This window comes from Ambystoma mexicanum, chromosome 1p, assembly GCF_040938575.1.
Source record: "Ambystoma mexicanum isolate Mex_15411 chromosome 1p, UKY_AmexF1_1, whole genome shotgun sequence".
NCBI lineage: Eukaryota > Metazoa > Chordata > Amphibia > Caudata > Ambystomatidae > Ambystoma > Ambystoma mexicanum.
The window spans coordinates 834,619,724-834,645,710 of NC_090921.1; the positions used below are offsets into that span (position 1 = coordinate 834,619,724).

The 25,987-nt window shown below is 45.2% G+C and overlaps 1 protein-coding gene across 7 annotated transcripts in view; it reads left to right on the top strand.

Annotated features, from left to right (window-relative positions):
- Window positions 1–25,719, top strand: part of POLR3C (RNA polymerase III subunit C) — a 685,095-nt gene extending 659,376 nt beyond the window's left edge. For all 7 annotated transcript variants that reach the window (XM_069652779.1, XM_069652773.1, XM_069652781.1 and 4 more), the window contains one exon: window positions 24,496–25,719. In XM_069652779.1, the coding sequence (XP_069508880.1) occupies window positions 24,496–24,577 (82 nt within the window). In that variant the 3' untranslated portion in view covers window positions 24,578–25,719. The remainder of the gene's footprint in view (window positions 1–24,495) is intronic.
- Window positions 25,720–25,987: the final 268 nt, after the last annotated feature.

Sequence of the window (25,987 nt, forward strand, 5' to 3'; positions counted from 1 at the left end):
ACCCGACACCAAAAGGGACCTATGTGCCCGTCACCGCTAGAAGTCATCAAAGTGTCGCAGGGGTCTTATCTTCATCCACCAAGCCTTTAATGAGACCACACCAATTTTCTTTTTCACAGGACTTGAAAGGAAGGAGGTGCTTGATTTTCCTAATATTTAGGAGGTTGAACCAAGCCACTGTTGCAGTTTTGGTGGTGAAAGTAGAGAAGATTTGAGAAGGTTCCTAGATGACACTGAGGTTTTTAGCAGAAGAAAAGTAGGGGAGAGTTTCAGGTGAGAACTGGATAGGCAAGGGAAGATATGAGAGAGAGTATTTGGCAGGGAAGTATAACACCCTAGAGTGCAAAGCCATCCAATATTTAATGGCAGAGAGACAGTTTTGATAGAGAGATCAGAGGACCGCTCCGGAAAAGAGAAGGTTTTTCTCATCCTCGAAGAATTGGTACGATCACCTAAAGGAGGAGATAGGTGCCAGAGGAGCAGGGGTGTAGAGAGGAGAGGAACCAAGACAGAGCCTTGTGGAACACCAACAGTCAGATTAGTGAGTTGAGAGGTGGTGTTGCTCCCGGAGACAGAGAATTGGTGAGGTGCCTAGTAGGATTCAATCCAGGCAAGACTTGATCGCAAATCCAAAGAAGAAAGAGAGTATTAAAGAGACCAGAGTCATTGATGCTGTCAAAGACAGCGGACAGGTCAAGGATAATTAGGATAGAGGATAGTTTGGAGTGGTTAGAAGAGGCAATGAGCAGTTTCCAAGGAATTACGGGAGCGAAAGCCTGTTTGTAGGGGGGCTCAAAGGTTGTCGATGTCTACAAAATTTGTAAGATGGTTGAACACAACACTTTCGAGCCCTTTAGAGTAGTGCGGAAGGAGAGACACAGGGCGAAAGCTATCTGGTAGGTTCAGATAAGCCTCTTGCCTTTATAGGAGACTGTGGCCATTTTGAAAATAGAGGGAAAGAAAGAGGATTCGAAGGGCAGGTTGAAGATTTTAGCGAGTTGATATGCCACTAAAGGAGCAATAGACTTGACAAGCTGAGGAGCAACAGGTTTTGATGGGGCAAGAAATAGGACTTCTTCAGTATTAGTGTGACTAACGTGGGAGATAGAGGCACAGGATGATGGTAGAGTAGGTGAAGTGTAGAATTTAGGGAATCTGAGGAAGGTCAAGAGAGAGTCTCTGATTTTGTGAAGGTTTGCAACGAAGTATTCAATTAACAGGTAAAACAAAAAATTACATTACTTTTCTCTACGACCGCATCAGACCCATGAGACTTGGTCCCATTGTTTCCTTTGGTAGAACATTTGGACAGCAATTGGCCGAAAGGAGAGTTTTTTTCCTGGTCCTCCATAGAGCCCTGTAGTTTTAGAGCAAGGAGTATTTTTTAGAAAGTACTAGTGGTAGAATATAGTTTTTAGTATAATTTCTCACTGTAGTTTGCTCTTATCCTAGGAAATCTTGGTGTAGCAGTAACCACTAGTGGTTACATTGCTTCTATATCTAGGGTGGAATGGGACCTATTCAAGCCCAATACTGTAATGATAATTATACTTACTTCTTGTATGTTTCCTACAATGCCCTTCCCAGTTGCTCCGCTCCTTCTTTTTAGAACTCATTATAGGCCTTGTACTTACCTTTTCGGTTAGACTCCTGTATTGTGCGTCCTGGAATCCATACCTTCGACCTTTAATGTATTTTCACTATGTACTTGCTTTGTTGGTATGTTAAAGTGCTTATTTGACAGCATGTAACCATAATGCCGTACTAAATACATATGTACATATTTTTATAGTATATTAGGTTTGGTGTATTTTGTTGTGTATGTGTACAAGACTAGTTAGTTGTATTGTGGCACCAGCCCATGCCCGCCTAACAGTGACGCCTGACTGCTCCACTTAGAGAGTTTTGGTCTAACTTGGTGGACACCCTGTTCTTCCTCTCAGGCGGTTCCATGTACTAATGTCCCCGCAAAATTGTCTCCTGACAAACATTTTGCCGTTTTTTGCGGAGACATTATTACATTGAACATGCGAGGGACCCCAATCCCACAATCCCACAATTTTTTGTTTTGTTTACAAGGGGAGCTGGGGACATCCCGGCAACCCGTCCCCATACATAATGTCACCATATATAATGTAGCCAATGGCTTTTTCCGGTGACATTATGTTTGGGGAAATTATTACCTGATACCTCTCAGGCTAGCTCTATCCACACCCTTCAACAGAGGGCTGTGGACAAACGTCCCTAACATAAGCCAAGTTTGTTTGACTGACATTGACCTTCTACCGGCAGATAAAGCACTAGCACTCTGGAGCATCTTGTTTGAATATGGAGTCATATAAAACATCAAATAAATGTGCAGTTCCTTCAAATGCAGAGTGAAACCAGCAGGTTTCTCTTGGCAGGGCTTCAAAACAAAGATCGAGAATTGTGAAAGTGTTCACCAGGACAGCACCAATAGGGAAGTATTTCAAACAGTAATTAATTTCTCTAAAGCAGTAGCAATTATGTTGTTTTATGACAATCAAACAATAATATAACACAGTTTAAAATAATAATGCATAGTATATTGTAAATTTGGAAATGTTTCCGGGCAATGTCTTTGCATTTTGGGGAATTAGCATTCCAAGATCGAGTTGACTATGTGTTTGGGAGAATATGTGTAAGTTCAATGCCTTAAATAATTGCAGATTAATTTGAGTTCAAAGTACCAACTCTTTGAATGGTAATGGTTGAACAGCCTGTGGCCGATTTAGGCTGAAAGAGTCCTAGCATTTCCAAATCCAGACCTATAGCTTAAGAAAGGATTGTTAGTGAAGGGTCTGTGCTAAATCTGTTAGGGAGGGTTTTCAGAAACCGCCTGGTGAAAGGCTCAGGACACCAAACAGGTAGTGTAATAAGGTGTCCACTAGACTTGTCCAAACCTCTCTCAATTGTAATGCTAAAAAGATTGTCCGATGAGCTCCAATCCCCCAAGGAGGGAAAAATATTAGCTCACGAATAAGTAATAGTTACATACATTTTTGCATTGTTTTTTAGTGTATAATCATAGGAATCAATGAGATAATCACAATAGGTCACAAGCTCAAAAATATAATATGGCTGCGGTAGGGAAGGCACAGAAAACAATGTACTGGGAGCTTGGAGACCTTGCAGAACAGCACCATGCTATGGCAGAAATGGCAAATGAAGTGCAGGTGCATAGCTGAGTATGTTAGTCTGGATTGGGTTTGGCTAGTCAGTGGTTTGGGCCTTTGGTCAGCGTGAACATAGTCTCAGATGCAGATGGAGTGCAGGTGCCAATATTCCAACTTACTCAAAATGTCCCGCTATGAACAGGGCACTGCGGCTGTGGCAGCAGCAAAAGACCAGTTGAAGAGGACGCAGCACTCAGGCCACAAGTGATTTGGGGGCACACCGGTCAGACAGCATTAAATGGACCCTCACAAAACAAAATGGCAGAAAGCGATAGTGCTTCTCACAATGGAGCAGATCGGGTCAGAGTAGCAGCACATTACTCATAGTTCAAGCCAGGCAGCAAGACCTCCCTCCCGCCTCATGTCCAGAAAGGCTCCTAAGAGAGCACAAGGGCTGCAGTTTTTGACGATTCTAGCACATGAGGTCAGAATTTTCCAGCAATTAAGGCCAGTGGGAAGGGCAGAAGAGCCCAGCAGAGATTCATTCTGCAGTCAGAGACCGTGGAGCATCCACAAAAGAGCACAACCCAGTCATGGTCATGTCAGGGTCCCGGCATTCGCAGGAGTTATCCATTTTACCTGTAGATTTGTGCATGTTTACAAGGTCGCCCCCAGATATACACATTCACACAGGGCCAAGGGGCAATCCTGCCCACCAATCATTTGGCATTCTGTATTCAAGTTCTTGTGTCCAGACAATGAGGATTGGCCAACCAAACCTCCAAACACTCGGGCATACCTACACCGATGTGGACTGTCTGGAAGAACCCAATGCAGTCTAAACTGGAAAGGCATGCAAACAGAGACTTTTGGAGGCTATACAATAATCTACTTGGGCAGAATGCCCATTTGGACTATCCCTTGTAGGCCAATTAAACAGAAAAATGGCACAAAACAAAATGTCGAGTTGCAGGACTTCTAAAATGCCTCAGTACCCAGATCGCCACTGTATATAGGCATTTGGCTACTAACGCTACTAATAATGTGCGTAGACACAGGCCCATACGTGACCTAAATACAACTAAGCCTAAACTATCCAATGACAAGGATAACACTCTTGCTCCACAATAAAAGGTGCCCTAATTAATGCCAGATCGATTCTGGCACATGCCCTGGACATACCCGATCTCATCACAACTAATGACCTGGACTTTATTGCTATTACAGAAACCTGATTGCACCCTGCAGCAGGCCCAGCACTAGCCCTGGCCTTACCAAGCGGCTATGCTATCATTAGGAAAGACAGGACCACTACAAAGGAGGAGTCATCGCCTTCATCTCCAAATCCAACCTAAACATGAGAGAAACACCCAACATCTCTTTCTCCTCAGGAGAACTCTTATCCACCAAAATCACCATCTCAGCCACCTCCTCACTAAATTTACACCTCATATATAGGCCACCAGGTCCTATCTCCTCATTCGATGGAGACATCGCCACCTTGTTAACCACAGACACAAAACCCACCTGCCAAGTGATCGTCCTTGGATACTTTAATCTAGGTCTTCATGACAAGCAGCCACACTAGCCAATACCATTGTAACACATGGCTTCACCTTACGATCATCTGGCCCAACCCATGCCAAAGGTCGAACGCTGTATTGGATTGCGGACCATAACTGCACTATGCATATCTCCAATACTAGTCCATGCCCTTGGTCAGACCATAATATTATACTATTCCAAATTAATAGCAACACATCCACCAATTCGCCTAAACCGATAGCACCTGCTACTCAAATTCCAAACATGCGCAATATTACACCAGAAAACATTCTCCCACGCATCTTACCACACAGGCAATAGAGCCTTCAGACCCGGCTTCCCTGGTTACCACCTATAACCTAGTGATGGAAAAAGCATTGGATGCAGTGGCCCCATTGGGTAACTGCAGAGCTAAACCTAAAGCGCACCTAAACCAGTGGTTCACTCCTGAACTTAAAGAACTTTGTAGTAAAAAAGAAATGCAGAAAATAACTGGAGGAAAAACCCCTCAGCCACCAAGAAACAACAATGCACCTCTATAGCTTCTGACTACAAAAAGGCCACTCGGGCTAAAAGCAATGCATATAATCAGCGCATAGAAAATGCAAACTCTAGCTCCAAAGAGCTCTTCTAAGTCCTAAAAGAACTGGAAGCTCCCTCTCAGACCCCTGACCTGTGCATCAAAGACCAAGCCTGGTGTGAAAATATTCAGAAGGCTCTTTTGGATAAAATCACGACACTCCAGCTCAAAATTAATAACAAAAAGTTACAACTCAGCTAAACAGCCCACCATCGAACCCACTCCACCTAAACTATTCCCGAAGTTCGAATTCTCCACTATCAAAATCATAAAAGGCCTTAAACCTTCACGCTGCCAAGGCGACAAATGTCCTGCGACATTGATTAAAGATTGTGCGCATAACCTAGCACCTTTCATCACCTCACTTATAAATAAATCATTTACCTCTAATAAAGTGCCGATCAACCTTAAGGAAGCTTTGGTCATGCCTTTCTTAAAAAAACCTACGCTAGACCCAAATGTACCCACAAACAACCGACCTATCACGACGGTACCGTTTTTACAAAAATATTTGGACAGGGTAGCCTATGTACAGATTCAAAAATACTTGGAATCACATTATCTGCTGGGCCTTCAGCAATATGGTTTCCGCCCGGGCCATGGCACTGTAACGGCCCTAGTAGACCTTAAAGCACAAATGGACCAGATCAGGGACAAAGGTGACGTAGCCAACCTCCTCCTCCTGGACCTTTCGGCGGTATTTGACCTTGTAAACCACAACATCCTATGCCGCCACCTATCCAGTGACGCCCATTTCTCTAATAACACCATAGCCTGGATTAAATGATTCCTGTCAAACCGCAGCTAAACCCACCGCTGTCACCTGCGGAGTGCCTCAGGGCTCAGGCGTATCACCTACCACGTACAACGCATTTAACAAACCTCTCTTCGACAAACTGGACAATTTGGGTGTCACATACACAAACTATGCCGATGACACCCAAATACTAATCCCTATAACAGGGAGTACACTACCGAAACGAATGCCTTAAATGCCGAATATCTCACCATCCATGCTTGGATGGCCCAGAATGAGCTTTGTTACAATGAAAAGACTGAGATCCTTATCATGGGGAGCCAAGCCAAGCTCAAAAATCTGTCCCCACTGTAGCAATCCTTCAACATTGATGGAAACATCATAGCAACAGCTAAAGAGGTAAAAACCCTAGGAGTTTATCTTGACTCCTCACTTACCTTATCACGCCAAGTCAATGCTATCACAGCGGCATCTTCTTACACAGCTAAACTCATCACATCCTGCAGACCATATCTTACAGAAGAGAACCGCATCACTCTGGCCAGAGCTCTAATTCTATCTAGGATCGATTACTGCAATGCCATCTTTGCCAGCTCTTCAACAAAAAATATCACAAAACTCCAAATCGTGCAGAACAACGCCATAAGAGCAGCGTTAAATATTCCTAAATCAGACCATATCTACACTGTCAGAAGAAACATCCACTGGCTACCAGTGAAGGACAGGATCAAATTCAAAGTACTAACACTAGCTCACAAATGTCTATCTAATACTGCCCCACGTTATCTCTCTTGTCTAATAACAATAAACCAAACTGCCAGACCCACACGCGCTGCTTATCTCGGCCAATTAACGGAGCAGAGATTCAAAAAACAAAAAGCAGGGGGTGCAAGCTTCCCTGTCATGGCAGCTAACTATTGGAACGCCTTACCATTAGCTATAAGGCTGGAGCCTGCCCTACTATCCTTCCACAAAAAACTAAAAAATTGGCTTTTCACACAGGACATTTAGCCACTCTCACCCAACCTGCAAGTAACCTAACAGTACCCACACCACTCCATATTAACCTCCACCAGCCCAGCAACCACTCGCTTAAGTCGTCCCTTTATGCAACAAATGCCAGCAGTTGCATCTCCTGAACCCCACAGCCACTGTAACTAAATTTCTTGAGTATGCTTTTTATGTGATCTGCATAACCTGTAACCAAATTCCTAAGCCTGCCTCTCCTGTAACCACAATCTTAAGCTGCCACTTTATACGATCTGCATTACTTGTAACCAGATTCCTAAGTTTATCAGCATGATACCAACACAATATGCCATGCACCATGTAACCACTCTGCGTAATCATGTACTACCTGTAACCATATTCTTTAGCCGATGCGACCAGATGCCTGCGGTTTAGGTGCGCAATACAAATGTAATAATAAATAAATGCCTTGAAAGTGCTACAGTATGGTGTTGGCAAACCCAAAACACATAACTGCTACCAGCCTACTGCCTAACACACCTTTCTGGATGCAAGACCCCACCCAGGGCCAACACGGTGTGCTTAGCAAGCCCTTCTTTCTTGGTAGCCATAAAAGCAGCACATCAAAACTGAGTTGCAATTACAGGGATAACCAAAAGAAAGTCTAAAAAAAAAATAACATAAAATCCAGCAAACACTTTAGGGGACTCACAAAGTTATAAAAAAGGACCGCAAAATGGAATTCTGCATTAACAGTATCATATCTCTTGCTTCCTGTTTATTTAAATAGCAATTTACCCCTGTGTTATTTATGTTTATGTACCACCCTTACCAAGTAGTATTCTGTTACAGTTTCACTACCTTGACAAGCTGAGCGCTGCACGAGAATGGCAATAAAGTTATTTTTAGTTTCAGTACAGGTACGAATTTCCATATTCAGATTATCTCTGGATTTCCAAGTGCTGTGCTTGCCTATGCCCACCCATGAAATGTTCATGGTTCTAGAGGATGTGCCTCGCTTTCCAATTGTCCATTTCCACCCTATCTGATTGTTTCTAGTGCGGATGCTAATGCAACCTCTGTCCTTTAAAAAACACCCCACCTTCGAATTTGGCTCTTACAAATGCAAATGTTTATTTATAGAAATCATCACTTTAAACCCACATGACCAGACTCAACACCCCTCTTTCTATTCAGAGACAGCACATACTCCTTCCTGAGAAATGGCAGCACAATAAATGCCATGCATGAGGGAAGAGCTGGTATATATCTGCCTAGGTAAGCCCACTGGCATGAGTACATTTCTCCAGCATCGGGTCTGGCATGAATTCACATGTTCATGAATAATTCCCCGCCATCAGACCCAGAATTCTCGGTAAAAGAAAAAACTGTTTCACTTTCCAACTGTATTTCTCCTCTAAATCAATTGCTGTCCTCTGAGTCATACTGCCCCCATCCAATGACAGTCCTCTCCCTAAGCCCCGCCTATGGCAGCCAACTTCAGATTTTTACGGCACGCTTCAGTATTGGGAGTCCCCGAGTTGCTCCACGAGCTATTTTGTACTTTTTTCCATGTTTCTTTTGCGGAAAAGTTCTATTTTTGTTCCATCAGAGCCTGTGTGTTCCTGGCTGCATCAGCCGGCAAAGGGGACCCGTTGTCGGTGAAGTTGCGCGCCTCTCAAGGGCGGTTATTCGTCAAAGTTTCCGCAAGGCTGTCTTGTGCATACTTTGTGCCCTCTGACGATGACAGAGGAGAAAATGGAGGGAAGGACACTTTTCAGCCCCTGCACCCAATGCAGGTTTTGGAATGTCTTTGTGGAAGACAAATGCCAGAAACATCAGAAGTGTCTGTACTGCCTGCACCGGGACCACAACGTGGATGGTGCAAGATATTCCTGGGCTTCTCGAAGAAAGACAGGTATAGCAAGCTGGCAGCATGGCTCAAGTCGAGCAAGGCCCCTGATCCATGCTCCGAGCAGGGTCCTGCGTCAACCAGGACAGGTCGGCCCGAGAAGCGGTCTCCCTCCGGCAGGGGGTCGAAATCCTTTGAGAACGCCCCATCCACGGGGGTCCAAGAGAAGGCCATAGCTGCAAGACCGATTGCACCGGGTTCTCCGCTGATACAGGTACCAGGTCAGATAGATCGCCATCGCCGTCCGCCTCATCAGCCAGCCTGCCATCGGGTTCCTCCTCGAAGAGGAAGTCCGCCACCCCAGCCAAGTTACGAGACAAATCAGAGATAAATAGGCCTGAAGAAGAGAAGGCGGCCTCACAGCAGGCTCAACAGGTGCAGCCGAAGACCCTGTCGACCAATTCGCCGATATCCTCTGGGGCGACCACTACGGCGGGTGGTACCGACCCGACAAGGGTGGTGCCTACAGCGCAGAGTGTGTCCCTGGCGCGGCACGATGCTGAGGCAGCGGCAAAGGCCGCGGGCACCCCAGGGAAGGAGGAGGACCTGCTCCAGCACAGGGCCCTCAGTAGGAAAAAGGAGGCAGGGGGTAAGGAGGCCTCAAAGCAGCTCTCCAATTGACATCTCATCCACGGACGACGACGATCAAGCGTCCGTCCATTCAGTCCAGGACGACGACAGCGGCGCAGGGCCTAGCACTTCATCCTTCCCTCCACAGCCGAGGGACATATCCATGAACATCCTATCTACTCTCTGCACACCCTAGTGACGAGGTGGGATCATTCCACTCAATGATCTCCAGAGCCTCCGAGCTGTTCCAGCTGGTGCCTGAAAAAACAGAGGGCTTCCTATATCCACGACAGGCGTCCAAGAGGAAGATGATCATGGTGGACGACATTTGGGAGGAAGGCCTTGCCCTCATGAAAAACCCATGCATGACTCCAACCAAACAAGACATGTTGGAAAAGAAATACTGGGTGCCGGACTCCGCACCGAAGTGCTTGAGATCACAACCATCGCCGGATTCAGTAGTGTTGGCCACTACAAAGAAACGTTCGGCCAACCCAGCTTCCGTATTGTCAGTACCCCCCCCGGACAACGAGGGGAAGAAGTTGGACAAAATGGGGATAAGAATCATCTACACAGCAGCATCCACGATCAAGGCGGCTAATGCTCTGGCTATCGTGTCCCGATACAGCTGAGAGCTTTGGTACAAGCTGGGCCCTATCCTGGAATTCCTCCCTGACGACAACCGAGGCGCTCGCCCTTTTTCACGAAAGGGAGGTGGTGTCGGACTATGCCATTACGGTGGCAGTGGACATCGCTGGCACAGGCTTCCGACAGATGGGAAACAGAGTTTGCGGGGATGGTTGAAGGCCACAACCATTCCCCAGGACGTTCATGCGAAGGTGCTAGACATGCCTTTTGGTGGCGAAAATCTGTTCGGGAAGGTGGTCAACGAATCCCTTCAAGCCATAAAGACGGACATGGAGATGGCACGTTCCCTTGGCACTCTGCAGGAGCATCGCCCATCATCTTTTCGCTCCTCCAGGGGAAAGTCTAGCAGATCATCCAAGGGATACTCCAATCATACAGGCAACCTCCACGATCCTCCATGTAGGAAGACTACAGGGGTCGCATCCAGGCCTATAGTAGCAGAGGTAAGCGTCACCGTCGCCCACAGGGCAGGACGCCGGTGCCCAAGTAAGCCTGAACTGGTCAAAACGTCAGGCCCCCACCCGTACGCCCCGGTGGGAGGCCGGGTGACGAGGTTAGTCAGCGAGTGGAAGATGATCACCACCGACAGATGGGTGCTGGATGCTCTCGCCCAGAGACACAACTTGGAGTTACAAAGCAGGTGCCCTTGTATTCCACCAGTTCCCTGCCAGGAGCAGCACATCCCTCAGCTCCTTTAAGAAATGTGAGCCATGTTACTGAAAGGGGCGATCAAGCTAGTTTCCCAACTGCTCCGGGGCTCCGGAGTCTATTCCAGATACTTTCTGGTCAGGCTGAAGACAGTGGGTTGGAGACCCATCCTGGACCTGTCCCATCTAAACAAGTATTTGTAATCCCAAATATTCAGGATGGTCACGTTGCAGGACGTGCTCAGCCAATTGGAGGAAGGGGATTTCTTGACGTTGTTGGACCTAGAGGATGCATACTTTCATGTCCCCATCCACAGAAAACATCTGAAGTTCCTATGAATCATGGTACAAGGCCAGCACTACCAGTTCAAGGCCTTACCTTTCGGCCTAAAGTTGGCCCCAAGGGTGTACACAAAATGCCTGGGGGTAGCACCATTGCTGCTTGGTGCTCCAAATAAAATCAAAGGGCATTTTGGGAACAAAGAGTGACCACAAACCGTAATAGTCATTCAAACAGCAATATAAATTAATGTGTTTGCAGGGTGTTGTAGAGATGGTGGGGGGACGGTCCCATTGCTGCTGGCTGCTTCTTATAAAATCAATGGGGGGCAGTGTATTGGTCACAGCTTTTTATATTTGATATATGTCTGTGATAGTGAGTTGTCGGGCCAGACCTGCATTTCCGGCCCTACCCATGAATTCACTGGTTTACAATCGACAGGACAAACTTGATAGATTAAACCGGGTTAGTGAAATGAAAATACAGGTAACTGGACAAAAACAGCAAGCAATTTGGGAGCTCTTTCTTTAGTTATCATCAGGTCGTGAAATATAAGTGAATATTAATGAGTGCATTCAATATTTGAAAAACATTAACATCATCAAGCAAAGCGTATCAAATACATTCACCCATTCTAATGGATGACGGAAAGAGAAGCAAATAGCTACAGGTATGTTTGCCGGTGTAGAGACTGAGTGATACTACAGAAATGCTAGAATAAGTAGAATAATCTTTAACGCTTAGAACATTCATGCCCTGTGCAATCAGTGTCTGGACTTAAGTTTGATGATCCAACCGTGGTGGCCTCCAAACTTTAATACATGTACTAGTCCACCCCTTTTGCGTACCAGCATTCCCCTTTCATACCATCACCTTGTTCCTCCTCTCCTTCCACCCAGCTAGCTTTTGTGCGTCTTAACTCCTTTGCCTTTTTAAACTAAACTGGAATTGCATGAGGTTGTGGGTGGATTTTGCCTACTGCACTCCTCCACTGGTGAGGGCTAGTCGAAGCGGAGAACGCAGACTGCAATGCTGCTCTGCTTGCTTGAGCACCTTTTCATGGCACCAAGGCATAGAGGAAGAAAACACAGGTGCTGGTGTAATAACTATCTCCAACCTCTCCTCTGCAGTATGTTACCAGCCGAGCACACTATTTTTACCCTCCCAACAAGTCCCTGGTCTTCCATAGACTTCAGTATGCTCCCCCACCCAGGAAAACCTGCATCACTCTACTTAATTCCCACAAACATCAGTTACATCACCCAGCAGCAACATCCTATTTCACTGCCTTGGTTACAATACAGGTTGAGAGATGGTGATGGTACAATATCACTGCCGGAACAGCTCTTGAATATACTCATGGCTGTGTCTTGTCTCCGGACCTAAGAGTAACTTTCCTGAACTTTCTAATGGCCACTCAAGTCCTTTAGGCACTCTTCTCAAATTTCACCTTCCTCTTAGGCTGGCAACAACAGGAAAGAAGCACTGATCACCTGACTAGGCCATGCCCCATTAGGTTCAAGATTGACGGCTACCTGAATTTATTTAAATGGCTCAATAGCACTCACGTATATTGGTGAGGTCCTTTCCATTAAATCAAATTGCACGCAAAGAATAATTTGAACGGCCACGCCGTTGAGTTTTGTATGCTTGCCTGTCCCTCAATTTGAGAGTCTGTGACTAATTAACTACTGCTCTGCAAGAGTATAAGTGTGAATAGTGTCTAAAACAGCTATTCAGACTCGCACTACTACTAAACCAGGAGTGATCTTAATCATAAAGTTGAAACAGACACAGCCCGACAGGTATACCACATTCATCTCTTTTGGCAACGTGGGTTGAGAGTAGGCTATACTGTTCAAGGAGGGGTGTGAGCTGATACAGTTGCAACACAAACAATAGTACCAAAACAAAATAACATCCAACCAAGGTTCTAGAAAATAGGGAACTTTAATTAAAACTACAAGTGCGCACAGCCAATTAAAAACACTAAAAGCGCACCCTTGTAACGGAAACACAGAGGATGGCGAGAGCAAAGAGGGCGCTCTGGATGAAGACGGGTGCATGAAATTGATTGGGCCGCACATGTGAAAAGTACTTGAAAATGCCTAGAAAAGGCAAAGTGTGGGAGCTTATAAGTTACTTGGCCTTTTACGGCAGGCCAAGGGGACACTACAGATAACTTTATATCTTGTCTTGGGTGCTCAGTAGTATTGTGCTGGGCTTCTTGGCGCCTTTCTGCAGTCTTGCTGGCGTCGAGACAGTACAGTTGCAATGTTCCAGTGGTGATACTGTGGAGTCTGCTTCAGGACAGCTCTCTGTGTATCAAGTCAGTGCTTGTGATGGGTAGAGTCAATGGCACCCAGCAGGTCAAGTCTGCACTGTAGTCGGGTTGAGATGATTTCTCCGTTTGGTCGAATCGGCATTCGAGATGGGCAAATCGATAGCTTCCAGCGGGTCAAGTAGATTTACTTGGTCTAGTCAGATTCAAGACAGCTTGAAGAAGCAGGTAAGCGTTTCAAAGTTTGGAGGGTGCCAAATGTAGCCCCACAGATCCTGTAGCGGCGCAAATTCCGCAGAGCGTGGTCAAGCTGGCTCACAGAGGTCTAGAAGCAGTAAACCGGGTTCTAAACTGCATCTGATCTTCTGAGTTGAAAGACCTTTGTTTCTGCACTTTCACTCCAAGAAGATTGTCTGGTGGCTACTGGGGGCCCTTGACCTCCAGTGAGCAGAATCCTATTTCCAGTGCACAACAGTTGCGAGGCCTTGGTCCACAGCAGTTTCACTCCAAATGTACCCCTGAGGTAGGTAGGGAGAAACCTTTAAAACGTCTGTCTTCACCACAATGATAGAGAAATTTGGAATAGACTGTATCCCCAACAGAGCAACAGGGCAGCAGGTGAATCCTTCAGGTCTTAAAGTCCAACAGTAAATCAACTAAAAGTATGCCGCAAGCCTATGAAGACAAAATGCTGCAGGCTATTGGTCCAAAGCAAGCCTGTTGTCATGGGTCCAGTCCAGGCTGCTGTAACAAGTGTCCTTAGCTGTCTGATGTCATGGCCAGAGTGCTTTGTCTACAGCAAGGGCGTGCAAAAAGTGTAGGAGACTTTAGCAGAGTCCAATATGGTGTAACCCCACTTTTAGCCTAAACCTATCCTCTTCATACTTTAACTCCACCCTCTTTCCATGTCTTCCCATTTCAAAAGGACTCCAGTAATCCACACCCTGGTGCGAGTCTCTTTGTTATATCGGGACTGTTTTTGAAACACCAGTTTCCAGGGAACCTCCGGGGAAGGTTCCTGTGCCCTGGAATAAGGTGTCAGCCATCCTCTGGGGAGGCGGGAAACAAAGAACCACTGTCTTGGGCAGGGTCCTACATTGTTGGTGTGGAGACACCCAGGCCACACAGCTACTACACCCTTCACCAAGCTGACGCTCATTAATATGACATCCAAAATCTGTGGCTGTATAGTTGTGTGATCCCAGTGTCCACCATGTCAGAACCAGACATGAATTATATTTAGTTTAAAAGGTCTTTGATGTTTTTCCCCCTTTGACGTAAGTATTCAATGCCTGGTTCCCGTCCCAAATTAGGGTCGCTGGAGAGCTATGTGACCCTCCTTTTTACAACCCTCCTTCTCAGGCTTATGTTTGGTCAAATAATTACCAATTTCCTGGTTTGACACTCCACATGTAAATATAACTTTAATGCAAAGTTTAAGTTGGGCACCTATTTAAATGTTGGAATTCATATTTTTACCATATTCTTTTTATTAAATCTATAAATGCCAACAGAGAAGTGATATTCAAATGAATAAATGTGTCTCCGGGTAGTAACTTGGCACTCCCCCATTGGCCAGTTTCTGGGCAATACAAGCCGGTATGGTTTGGAAATTCCCCCAGTGTTGCTGTCCATGTGATGAGAGGGAGTGCCGCACAGAGAGCCCTGTGGCCAGAGCTGTGACACAGCTGTCGGTGTGGAACTCCCATGGTGAGACGAAGTGCTGCGCAGAAAGCCATGCTGCCAGCACTGCAGGGCTCTTGGCGCTGTGCTAATTCATCACGGGAGCCCAGTGCTGAGTGTACTGGCCGCTCCCAACATTGCCTGGGTTGCACCTGGCAGATCTAGCTCGGGCACTCTGAATCCCCTGGCACCCCCACTTCCTACTTACCATAATCTGTCGTGGAAGGGGGCCTTGTACACAAACTGCCCAGCTTCTCCAGCTTTACCGGCCACACCTGCCACTCACTTGCCTTGCTGGGCCACGCCACCAGACGCTGCAGGGCTGGGATTTGAGCCTCTCCCCTCACTCATCACATTGTACGTGGTTGCTGGCAACTGTAGAGTTCCCAGGAACCACTACAGACCGATTGCCTTTTTGAGTTTGGGCTATTAGGTGTTGCTTGCTACACCTATAATCTGAAACTATTGCATTGGATTACGGATGAGGAGGAATGACATACGAGGAGGGACACAGTCCGTAGGTGTTGTTTGGTTATGTGCCCACCCATTGCCTGCTCATGGCCATGTTAAGCCCTATGGCCATTCCCACCCATTCGTGCCTCTGCCCGCTATGAAGGCATCATGAGTCAGACACAGACAAGAGGTTCAAGTTATTTCAACAAAGTTTTATTAACTCAAAAGGGTAGGGTGGAATAATGCCTAACTTGCCCTATGATAAGGTGGGATTCCTCTACCTAAAGAAAACTATGGATAGTCTGCATCAGGAAGTCAAAGTAAAACATCTGTCTGTGTCCAAACCCACACTTGCCCTCACAACTAACTGCATACAATGTGTAGGGATGTCAGCATCAAAATGAATAGCGTTCAAAATAAAGTTCAGAGCTTCTTCTCGCTCTTGGCTTGTAATCCGGTCCCCTTCCACAAGTTCAAAGTAGATCATCAAGCACAGGGGATCCCTTCCCCAAGAGTTTAAATCTTCCAGCTGTCAAACAAAACAACACAGGGGGTTTCTTTCCACACAGGAATTCAAATCTTCCAGCTTTAAAACAAAACAACACTTGACTTCAAAATCACTAAAGGTCTTTGCACCACACAAGCTTCTTTATAGGTGTTTTCAATGGCGCTTTCATTCAAGGGGCACCCGACTAGACCAGTTATCAGACCACACAGTCCACCCATTACAGGTCACATAACGGGTATCCCTCTTGACTGCTTTTCCATTAACACCAATCCACTGCTTCTCCTTAGCTTCAGTCACATGTGTCACACTCGCTTGACATTTTATCATGGCTTGGCTGACAACCATGCACTTGTTACCCTTTGTTATGTTCTCTTAGCTCTTGTTAATGCTTGTTTTCTTATAACATACAGTTTGTTGCGCCTTCTTGGCTTTGACCAATGCTGGGCTACTCATATCATGGATACAACTCTTTATGCTCTCTTGGCTTTGATAGCACTTGTTCCAGTTAAGGCAGTTCATCATTTCAATACAGTTCAAAAGCTTCTTTTCAGTAAGATTCACAATCTTTCACTCCTCTCAAGATGCAAGAGTGTTTCCAACTTGCTTTCATTTCGTTCGGTATGCAAAATCCCTTATATCTGCTTTAACTCACTTTCATTTCACATACCAATGCGTGCTTTACATTTATATCAATGTCCATAGCTTTATTTCTATGACCGCCTGATCGGTGTTCCCCCTTCTGGTTGCACTCACTAGTTGGACTTACGGCTTCATGCAAGATTTGCGCCACCACAGGTTTCTTTCTCCCCGTGCCTGTTCCTCGCGTCATCTCCCAGCGGTCTTCCATGGCTCACGCACACCCAGAAGTATTTCTTCTGCAACACAGGACTCGCACAACAGTTTCCCTCAGTCCCGCTGGCCTCCATCTTGCGGCTTGCCACCGACCTCCAGTGTCCTGTACCTTTGCTTCCCGCTTGGGAAATGGAGGATACCATGTCTCACCTAAGGACGTCCTCTCCCCAAGTCTCCACCCAGGTGATCCTCCCCCGCATATCCACCCCCACGGTCGGGATCCAAAAGCAATGCCCTTTCCCTGGCCACCTCAGATGCAGATACTGGAGGGAAAGAAGTGAGGACTTTGTCACACCGTCCAAAACACCTCCTCATGGGAACTCTTTGAACTCGCTTTAATCAAGCCTTACCATCAGGCTTTGCATTCAGAGTGCCTGCCAGTGTTTGCTCAAAACAGTCTTCTGAAAGTGAAGGGGCCTCATTACGACCCTGGCGCTAAACCATGGTGCTATTGGCACCATGGTCCATGCCGGGGTCCGCCATGGTGAATGGCGGAATTACCGCCTCATTCCAAGGTTGGCGGGGCGGTAATTCCCCATTCACCATGGGCCCTTCCCCATTCCCATTTTTGCCCCATAAGGCTCAATGGGAATGGGGAATTAGCAAATTGCGGCACCGTACTTAGCACCAAGGTCCCTTTGCGGCACCCTACTTTAACGGCTGGTAAACCCAGTCGTTAAGGTCGGGTCCCGCAAAGGGACCTCGTAATCAGGCGTTAAGGGTTTAACGGCGCCGACACCTTTTACGGCGCCGTTAAACCCTTAACGCCAGGGTCGTAATGACCCCCAAAGACTTAATTGGAGGAGTTGTAAACTTGCTACTGGTGTAATAAACATTTCTTACCAGGACTGCCTTCAGCCACCCGATGCATAAGCCAGACCCTCCAGGATATTGCAGCATGAAATGGCACATTTTGCAGCATGAAATGGCATATTTTGTGGCACAAACCTTTATTTATTGCAGCATTTTTTGCAGCACATTTTCTATTGTATGGATGGTGTAAGATTGGCACATTGCAGGAAAGAGGCAGTGTGCAAGTGTACTAGAGAGCCAGGGTGTCATTATTTGTACCTTTTGTATCAGTTTACTAGGAAGAGTCCCAAATGCCTCTGGCTTGGCAGAACAGTGTTTCTTTTGGCTATGTCTTTGGTTTAATCTGCATGCCTATTTATTTAAAACATACTAAATGTACAATCCCTTTCCCTCCCTTATGCCTTATTTTTTTTGTTATGGTTTCTTGTTCTTTGTCCTTTACAGCAGAAATTAATTGTAATTGCAGTTTCCTTCAGTTAATTCGTCAGGTTGCTTCCAACAATTTACTTTCAATCTGTTTTAGAAATAATGTAAGAGCAAGAGTCAGCTTTCTGTGTGCGCTGCTGTGCATACGTGACCACCATTCATCGGCGCTGTATGTCACACTGTTACTCAGCTCTTGGCCTAAATATTTTCCTCTTAACTCTTTTAATTCTGAGCAGAATAGTACCAAATGTTTTAATGTTTAATGCTCTTTTTGGCAAAAACGACATTTGATGTCTGCAGCAAGCAGGTTCCTTCTTTGTCTTTGTATTTCTCTTGTTTCATATAGGTTTAATCAGAATTTCAGATAGTTTTTCCTTAGAAACTTGCACGGAAACACTTCCATATATTGTGGTATACTATTGAAGCTCTTTGCTTCAAATGGCGTGTTTTCCATGCATTTATGGGCCCTTCTCCTCTCAGATGTTTCGATCCAATCAAGTTCCAGTAGTTTCTTTTTTACTGCATTCGCATTGGATGTTAGTGTCTTTTCATCTGACCCTATATGATTTAGGATCTCTCTGCCGGTCTGTCTCCAATTTTGCAATATAGGTTGATTCCTCTTTGAGTCATGTTCAGCCAATAAATCGAATTGTGGGTACGCAGCATCAATCGTTTTGCCGAATAACGCTAGCATGTTCCACATTATTCTGCCGTTTAAGGTTGGCATGCTCACTTCATATAAGACACAAGCAGTTGGACAGCTTTGGGGGATCTTAAGTATTTGCTTCCAAAACATGCCTTCACACCAAGACCACATCTGGTTTGAACAGCCAAACATGCTTTCAGCACCAAAAATGTGTGCAGGTACAACCTTGCTCTTGTAAAAATTTAGGACAGGCTTGTAGGAGAATTTCCCATATCTTCTTTGTATTGTGGCGGCCTGTGCTGTCAGTTGTTTATATTTACTTAGCGTTTTGTTTATCATAGGCTCGTCACATATGCTTGAATTGATTTAGGTTCCTAAGTACCTGCAACAATCGACTTACCTTAGCTGTTCTGCTCCTAAAGTCCATCGGAATTTGTCTTTTTTAGAGGCCCTTCCTTTTAAGTTTTCTAGCACCAAATTCTCGGATTTGGCAGGGTTTATTTCTAACCCGATGTCCTCAATATATGACTAATATTAACTGTATTGATCATTATCAGTTGTAATGCTGGAAATATTCCCCTTCTATGTTCTCCAATTCCCCAAACACCCCCACGCCTCTCCCACCAACACACCCCACACGTCTCACCAATTCCCCATTGTATCTTGCATTCCCAAACCTCTCACTCTTTACTCTTTCATTTCCATACTCATGTGCTCCGGCACAATGCCTAGTCACAATTTGCACTCCGCAGTCCCTGCCACATTCCAAAGCATACTCCCAACTCACATGTAATGCCCCCAATTCCTCCCGCAGTATACAGTCCATGCTTTTGTGCTATTTCTGCATCTTACACCCTTTCTCCCATTCTATCTCACTCTTCCCTCATCCTTTCTTCCAATCTGCAGCTCACTGCCTCTTTCCGGCCAACTGCCTCTCTCTCCATTTAGGTCCACTGCTCACGCTGAGCCCACGCTCTCTCTACTTTCTCTACCTCTGCTCCCTCTGATTCTGTCCCGTCGCTCCCGCTCTGCTCTCTTGCCCACCGCTCCCCCCTCTGACCTACTGCTCTCCCTCTGCTTCCTTGCCTACCACTCCACACACACCCTTCACTCCCACTCTCTCTCTCCTTTCCCTCTCATATTGTGAACATTTTTAAAATGTTTAAAAGAATGTGGCCCAGTTACTCATAAAATGGGGCATCTAAAAATAGAGAAGGGGATATGCTTTTTTTAGAGAACCCTTATTTGGAAATGAGCAGGTCACCTTATTCTCAAAGATGACCTGCGCATTTCCACGGGGCTCAGCTGTAGCGCAAATGATGTGCTGGCCAGCCGCCTTGAATACGTTTGTGTCGGAAGCACTCTCCCGGCAATGTTATACAAGCTCCCAGAGCATTTCACTGTGATGTGCAAGTGACACAGCAGCTGTTCATACCTCTGCTGTCACACTTAAAAAAATACATTTTTAAAAAAGAATTGTTGATAGGGTCTTTCCCTGTCAAGCAGTGGCACCCCCGTGCGCCTATTCAAAGCAGGCGCATAGGGTGACCTACAATTTCTGCCCATTTAAAAGCGCATCTTGTTTGTAAATTTGGGATGTTTTTTTTTTTTTAAATGCACAGAAAAATTCCCTAATTCGCGCGAAGGGATGAAAAAGGCCATCTGAATGGGCACATATAAGATGCTCCCATTCAGATGTCCTAACCTGGCCCTTATGGCTTTAAAAAAAAATGTTTAAACAGTCGTTTTGGCAAAAAAGCAGTTTTTGCACTTTTCTTTTTAAAACAAACGTTTTCACTGCATTTTGCAGTATTGCAAAATCGCCATAAATTGGATGGTCTGATGAGCACTCTGCGTGTTCTAAGGGATCAAGAGCAAAAGTCGTTTTGGATAATATTTTGATATTTTATTGCTAAGAAAATAATAAGAAGGGTTGGGGAAATCCTATCTGTCCCTAAATCTAGGAGGGTTTTCCCTGCCTCAACACAACTAAGAAACGTCTATGTCAGGATGTTAAACAAAAGAGTCTCGTGTGTCCACAAATCCCAATCTGACCCTTAAACTCAATATAATGCATACATTGGTAGCTTTCTTGAAAAGTTCTTAACATAATGTTTCAATTTGACCGAGAAAGGGCTCCTCCATTCCCCTATGTTCTCTCTGATAATTTAGAAGTGTATCCATTACTTCTGGATGAAGGTCAATAATGTTCCATACAAATCTGGAGGGGTTTGATTCCTCTCCTGTGTATCGTTCCTCTCACAATATTTCACTTCACAGTTCAAGGTGGGAGCAACTTCTCCCTTGAAGTTCACTGTTTCTTATAATTCCACAGTTTCAGGGAAATTAATTTCTTCGGGTAGCGTAATCAACGATTACAAGACCATATTTGTGACCCCGTCTAGAGGTATCCAATGGTCCAATAATATCCATCCCAATTGGGAGAAAGGCTATGATTGGTAAGGGGTTTAGAGGGACAGGTAAGGGAAAATGTGTGCTGATTTTCTGGCATATTTCACATGTCTGGGTGAAGTTCTTTGTCAGCATGGATACCTGGCCAAAAGATTTTTCCCATTGATGTGAGCTTGGGTTTTAGATTGTCCTAAATGTGCCCCTGTCAAAAAGAATGTGCAATCTCTAGTACGATCTTACAATGGGTTTTGGGGATTACTAATTGAGTTTACGTAGGCCTTCTCTGGAGGTTTCCTTTCTATATAGTAATCCCTGTTCCAGGAAGAAAAAGGGGCTCCCCTTTTCTAGTACTTCTCCCTCAGGAATCACTTGCAAGAAAGCCTCTGCGAACGCTGGATCATTTCGCTGGGCAAAGACTAGATCAGCAATGATAGTAGGTACTTCTTCCCTCTTTGCCTTAGTGACGGGTGGATCACCAGCCTCTCCAAAGCCCAAGCAACCTCCTGTTTCTTCTGGTTCACTTTCTTCCTCAAAACGGGGAAATGGAGCATTCTGAAGAATTCCCTGTGCAATTTTGGCCCCTGCTGTATTTCAAATGGAGTTTGACCATGGTTCTGTAGGAGAACCTTTTTCTCCCCTGAAGTTGGGATCTATGACACCTGCTAGAACATCCAGACCAAACTTCCCGGCTAGGTCAGATTTTGGGGCCGGTCTTGTATAACAACCCTCAGGGGGGTATTAGGTAGGACTAAGTCTGTGGGAATCATCCCTCTTTTCCCTGGAGGGATAGTAGCTTCTCTGCTGCTACATCAGAACCTATGGATTATTTTGTGGCAGTAGAGGGATCTGAGGCTCTGTGACCAAGCTTCTGGTATTTTAGGGTCCCACAATTTGTCCCAATTGATTCGCATCCCACTATGGTGTCAGACATGTAAGGAAGGCATGGTATCAAACAGTGAAGACAGACACAAGTGATCACAGTTCAAGGGTGTTTATTGAACTTCAATGGGTAGGTTGAACGCCTATCTAAACCTAAAACTAAGGATAGGAGCAAACTATGACCATCAAATAATAATAAGGCAGTCCTAGTTGAGTCTCTGTCAAAATAAAAGGGCCTATACCAAAACACCTATTGCAATCCTTTTAAATACAAAATGGTGTGGGACGGTAGTGTGTGCAAAAAGAAAAGGGTTCAAGAAATATGTCAGGATAGTTGAGCAGTTGGATTCCCTTCCCCACGTTTTCAGCACGGGGCAACGCAGCACGTTCGAGCTTCCCACACACTCTGGCTTCTCTGCCACGAGGATACAATTCAAAGCATAGGTATCGGGGCCTTCTGACAAAGCCTGTTTCCCAGTAACAGTGTCTTACTGCAAAGGGCCTGTCGTAACAAACAAGCACCAATGTTCCTTTCTTATCAGGATTTTCACATTCACAAGTACTCGCTTTCAGTGTTCATCATGGGTCTCCATCCTTCAGGCTAGTGCCCCTTTTTACCACAATGTTCACAATTGGTTTCCCTTGATCAGGCTGGGACCCCTTTAGCACAATATTCACATTTGGTCCCCCTTGTTCGGGATTGGACCATGAGTCTTCCTTATTCGGACTCAGACCATGTAATCTCACTTTCTATGTTTTTTTCTTGATACCAAATATCGAAGACTTTTGAATGTGCAATAGGTTTTGCTTAAACCGTCGCAGGACTACTTCGATTCACATCACACAATGTTCTTGCCAATCTTCTACTTCCACTTTTGTTTTTGCCACCTATTAGCTGGATACCTTACAGAGACCTTCGATTGAGCGCCCTTGTGGTGCCGGACCACTATGTCACTGGTATCGTATCGTTCTCCTTTAATGTTCAAACATTCATGAGCAATTAAGCTTTCCTTGCGTCTTTCATCGCAAGCGTTAAAACCTAGTTTTTGCTCTCGTTATACAATGTTGCTGCTTGCAACCTTGACTTCAACACAGACCGGTCTTGCATTGGTCATCCCAACTCACCGCCTGTGTTGATCTCTCAGGCGCTGCTTGGATGTTGGAGCCAAGGACGGTACTATGGCAGGTGCTGTTCCTCCCCAACTCGGTCAGCCGTGCAGGAGTGCCACGGGTATCTTCGACGCACAATGCAGGATTCTTCACTCTGGTTTCCTGGCCTTACGCTTTCTAATCTGAACGATTCTGGAATGTAATGGTTTCTCGCTGAAAAGGTCAAGGGTATCTACCTCCTTGCATATCCTTCTCCGTTTGACGTCTTCCTTCCTTTGTTCAGCTGCCGTCAGGGAAAGTACTGTTCCTTCGTGTGCTTCGCTTCGCTCATTGTGTGCTCTTGTGCTTTGCCTTTTATCCATGTGGGGAAGTTTAATGGAAGTCAGGTGTGAGTGATTACTAGTAATTGCCTGACCATAGTAGTGGGATATGTCGGGTACAATGCTCGGGTATGAGTCTGTTTCCTCCCAGAGTGGGCTGTCCGTGTGAAAGTATTTGTGAAGGGAAAGTGAGGGGGTTGAGTTTCTAAATATCCTATCGGGTAGGATGGGGTAAAGGTGTTACCGGGAGGGGGATACCGTGTCTCGCCATCGGGTGTTCCACTCCCCGAAAAGCCCTCACCCAGGTGATCCTTCTGCACGGGTCCACCCCCAGGGTCTGTATCCAGAGGCGATGGCCATGCCCTGGCCACCTGAGAGAGAGAGAGAGAGAGAGAGAGAGAGAGAGAGATCGATCCCTGGGGACTAGCGGGTGAAACACCTAGTTTCTCACAGTACTCACACCATTTTGCACCTGCTACCAACAATGGGCAGTTAGTACCACTACGGTTGTGCCTGGCAAGTGCCTTTCCCATGCCTATACAAAATCCCAAACTGTTGCCTGCTTATTTTTTTATTTTAACCCTCTATAACTCAGGGCATAATAGCTTGATAGACAACGTCAGTGATCCATCCGGGGAGGTATGGGCCCTGAAAACCTTGTTATACACCCATGCTGCGCTTGAATCTTTAACTCGGTCTTCAGGGCCCATAACCCGCCTTAAGGCACATGTGTGTGATCTATAAATTAGCCTAAATATTACCATTTGCTATGTTAAAATAATATTACTGCATTATGAGTGCACAAGGCTGCGGAATATAAAAAGCAGACTGCGCGCAAATGTGCATAAGTGTGATAGATGGGCCCCAATGCCCCTTTGCAAGGGCAGCAAAATTCCTTGTTCCAGCCCACACATGTACTCTTCGCTAAGGACAAATACGTGAGGCCTAATTGAAACTGACAACCTTTACATAGGTTAATAGTACAGGCTTTCTATGTTTGCAAATCTGTGTTACAGAAGTTGATGCAATGCCCATAACTCAATTTGGACCCCTCTCTTTGCTTCTAGGATGGACGCCAGTGAAAATCAGGTGGATGAAACCATATTCATCTTGGAAAGCTATGTGGATACAACGAAGACTAAAGTTTGAAATAGGCTAACCACCTCACCAAGATGTCCAGATGCCACTTTTTGGCCCGCACGGATCTGTTCTGTTTGAACTTGCATTATCCAAAGGATTAAGAATGGCGTATTTCACTTACATGCAGACCCAGTTTAACCACTCAAACACAGATGCAAAACGTTTCCAACACTTGGAGATTGGTTTTATTTTCTTTGCCTTTTAGGCCACCGTTAATGACCATGAAACATAGATCTGGACATAGGGCTCCAAATATGGGTGGATTTTTTCAGTGCTTTTATAGAGTAAAAAAGGATTACTCATTACCGGTGTCAATGTTTTATTTTAATTTGCAACTGTTTCCCTGGTTATCTTAGTTATTCTCTGTTTGTGCCTTTGTGTATGTATTTCTGCGTTCTGGTGCTTCTTGTCTGTTTTTTAGTGTCCATGGCAGTTTTTGTCACACTTTGTTGTTGCCTTTGTGCTTCGTGAACCCCTCTGGTGACGTATGTGCCTGTTGTTTCTGTTTGTCCACTTGTCGTTCAGGCTTCCTTTCTGGCTCGCTATGAAGCAGATCGTCCTTGCAGTTTGCAGAGGAATTTGAGTATCTCATTTTTCTAATGTACATTAGGTCAACATCTTGGATTCTCTGTACATCTTTGAAACTGAAACACTAGAGTTCTATGAAACAATCTCACGCTCTCTATCTCTTCACCTCCAAATGCATGTATCTTTTCACAAGCGCAGTATCAGGAAGGAGATGGACCAGAACGGTGCTCTGCTGCTTAATTTTCAACAGCTAATGGATCTGTTCTACAACGTTTGGATTATATAAACATTAGTTATGTGCATTTTTCGGAACATTTATTACACCTTTATGTGCATTTTCCATGTACATATTCATGTGCGATTTATTTCAAAGCATATATGAAATAATAAAGGTTTGGTAAATACTGTTAGGTATTTTGCATTATTTATTCTTGTTGGACCACTTCTGGACGAGCTACGCTAGCTACATGCTATAGGCTTGTCTGTATGATGTTGGTAGAATTATTCCAGACTTTTCAATCTTGCTTCAACAGTGCATTAGGAACAATTTTTAGACTTGTTGAGTTGTGTTTGAGTGCTGTTGGATTAGTAATTTTGAATGATTAAAGGTTGTTTGAACTTTTTCAATGGTGTTGCATCATGGTTTTACTTATTTGAGCTTGTTTGAATCATGCTAGATCATTTATTTTACATATGATATAAGTCATTTATAACGCGCCTGTACACAAGTGTTTCTGGGCGCGACAAGGCAAGGGGGGGAACAGAAGGAGGTCAAAACAACGATCTTACTAGGCTTTGTGTCTTTCAGATTGCGCAAGTGCAGGGAGGAGGGAGGTGAGAAGTGCAGGTAACTCAATAATTGCTGCCTGAGAGTGGCTCATAACTGTACAG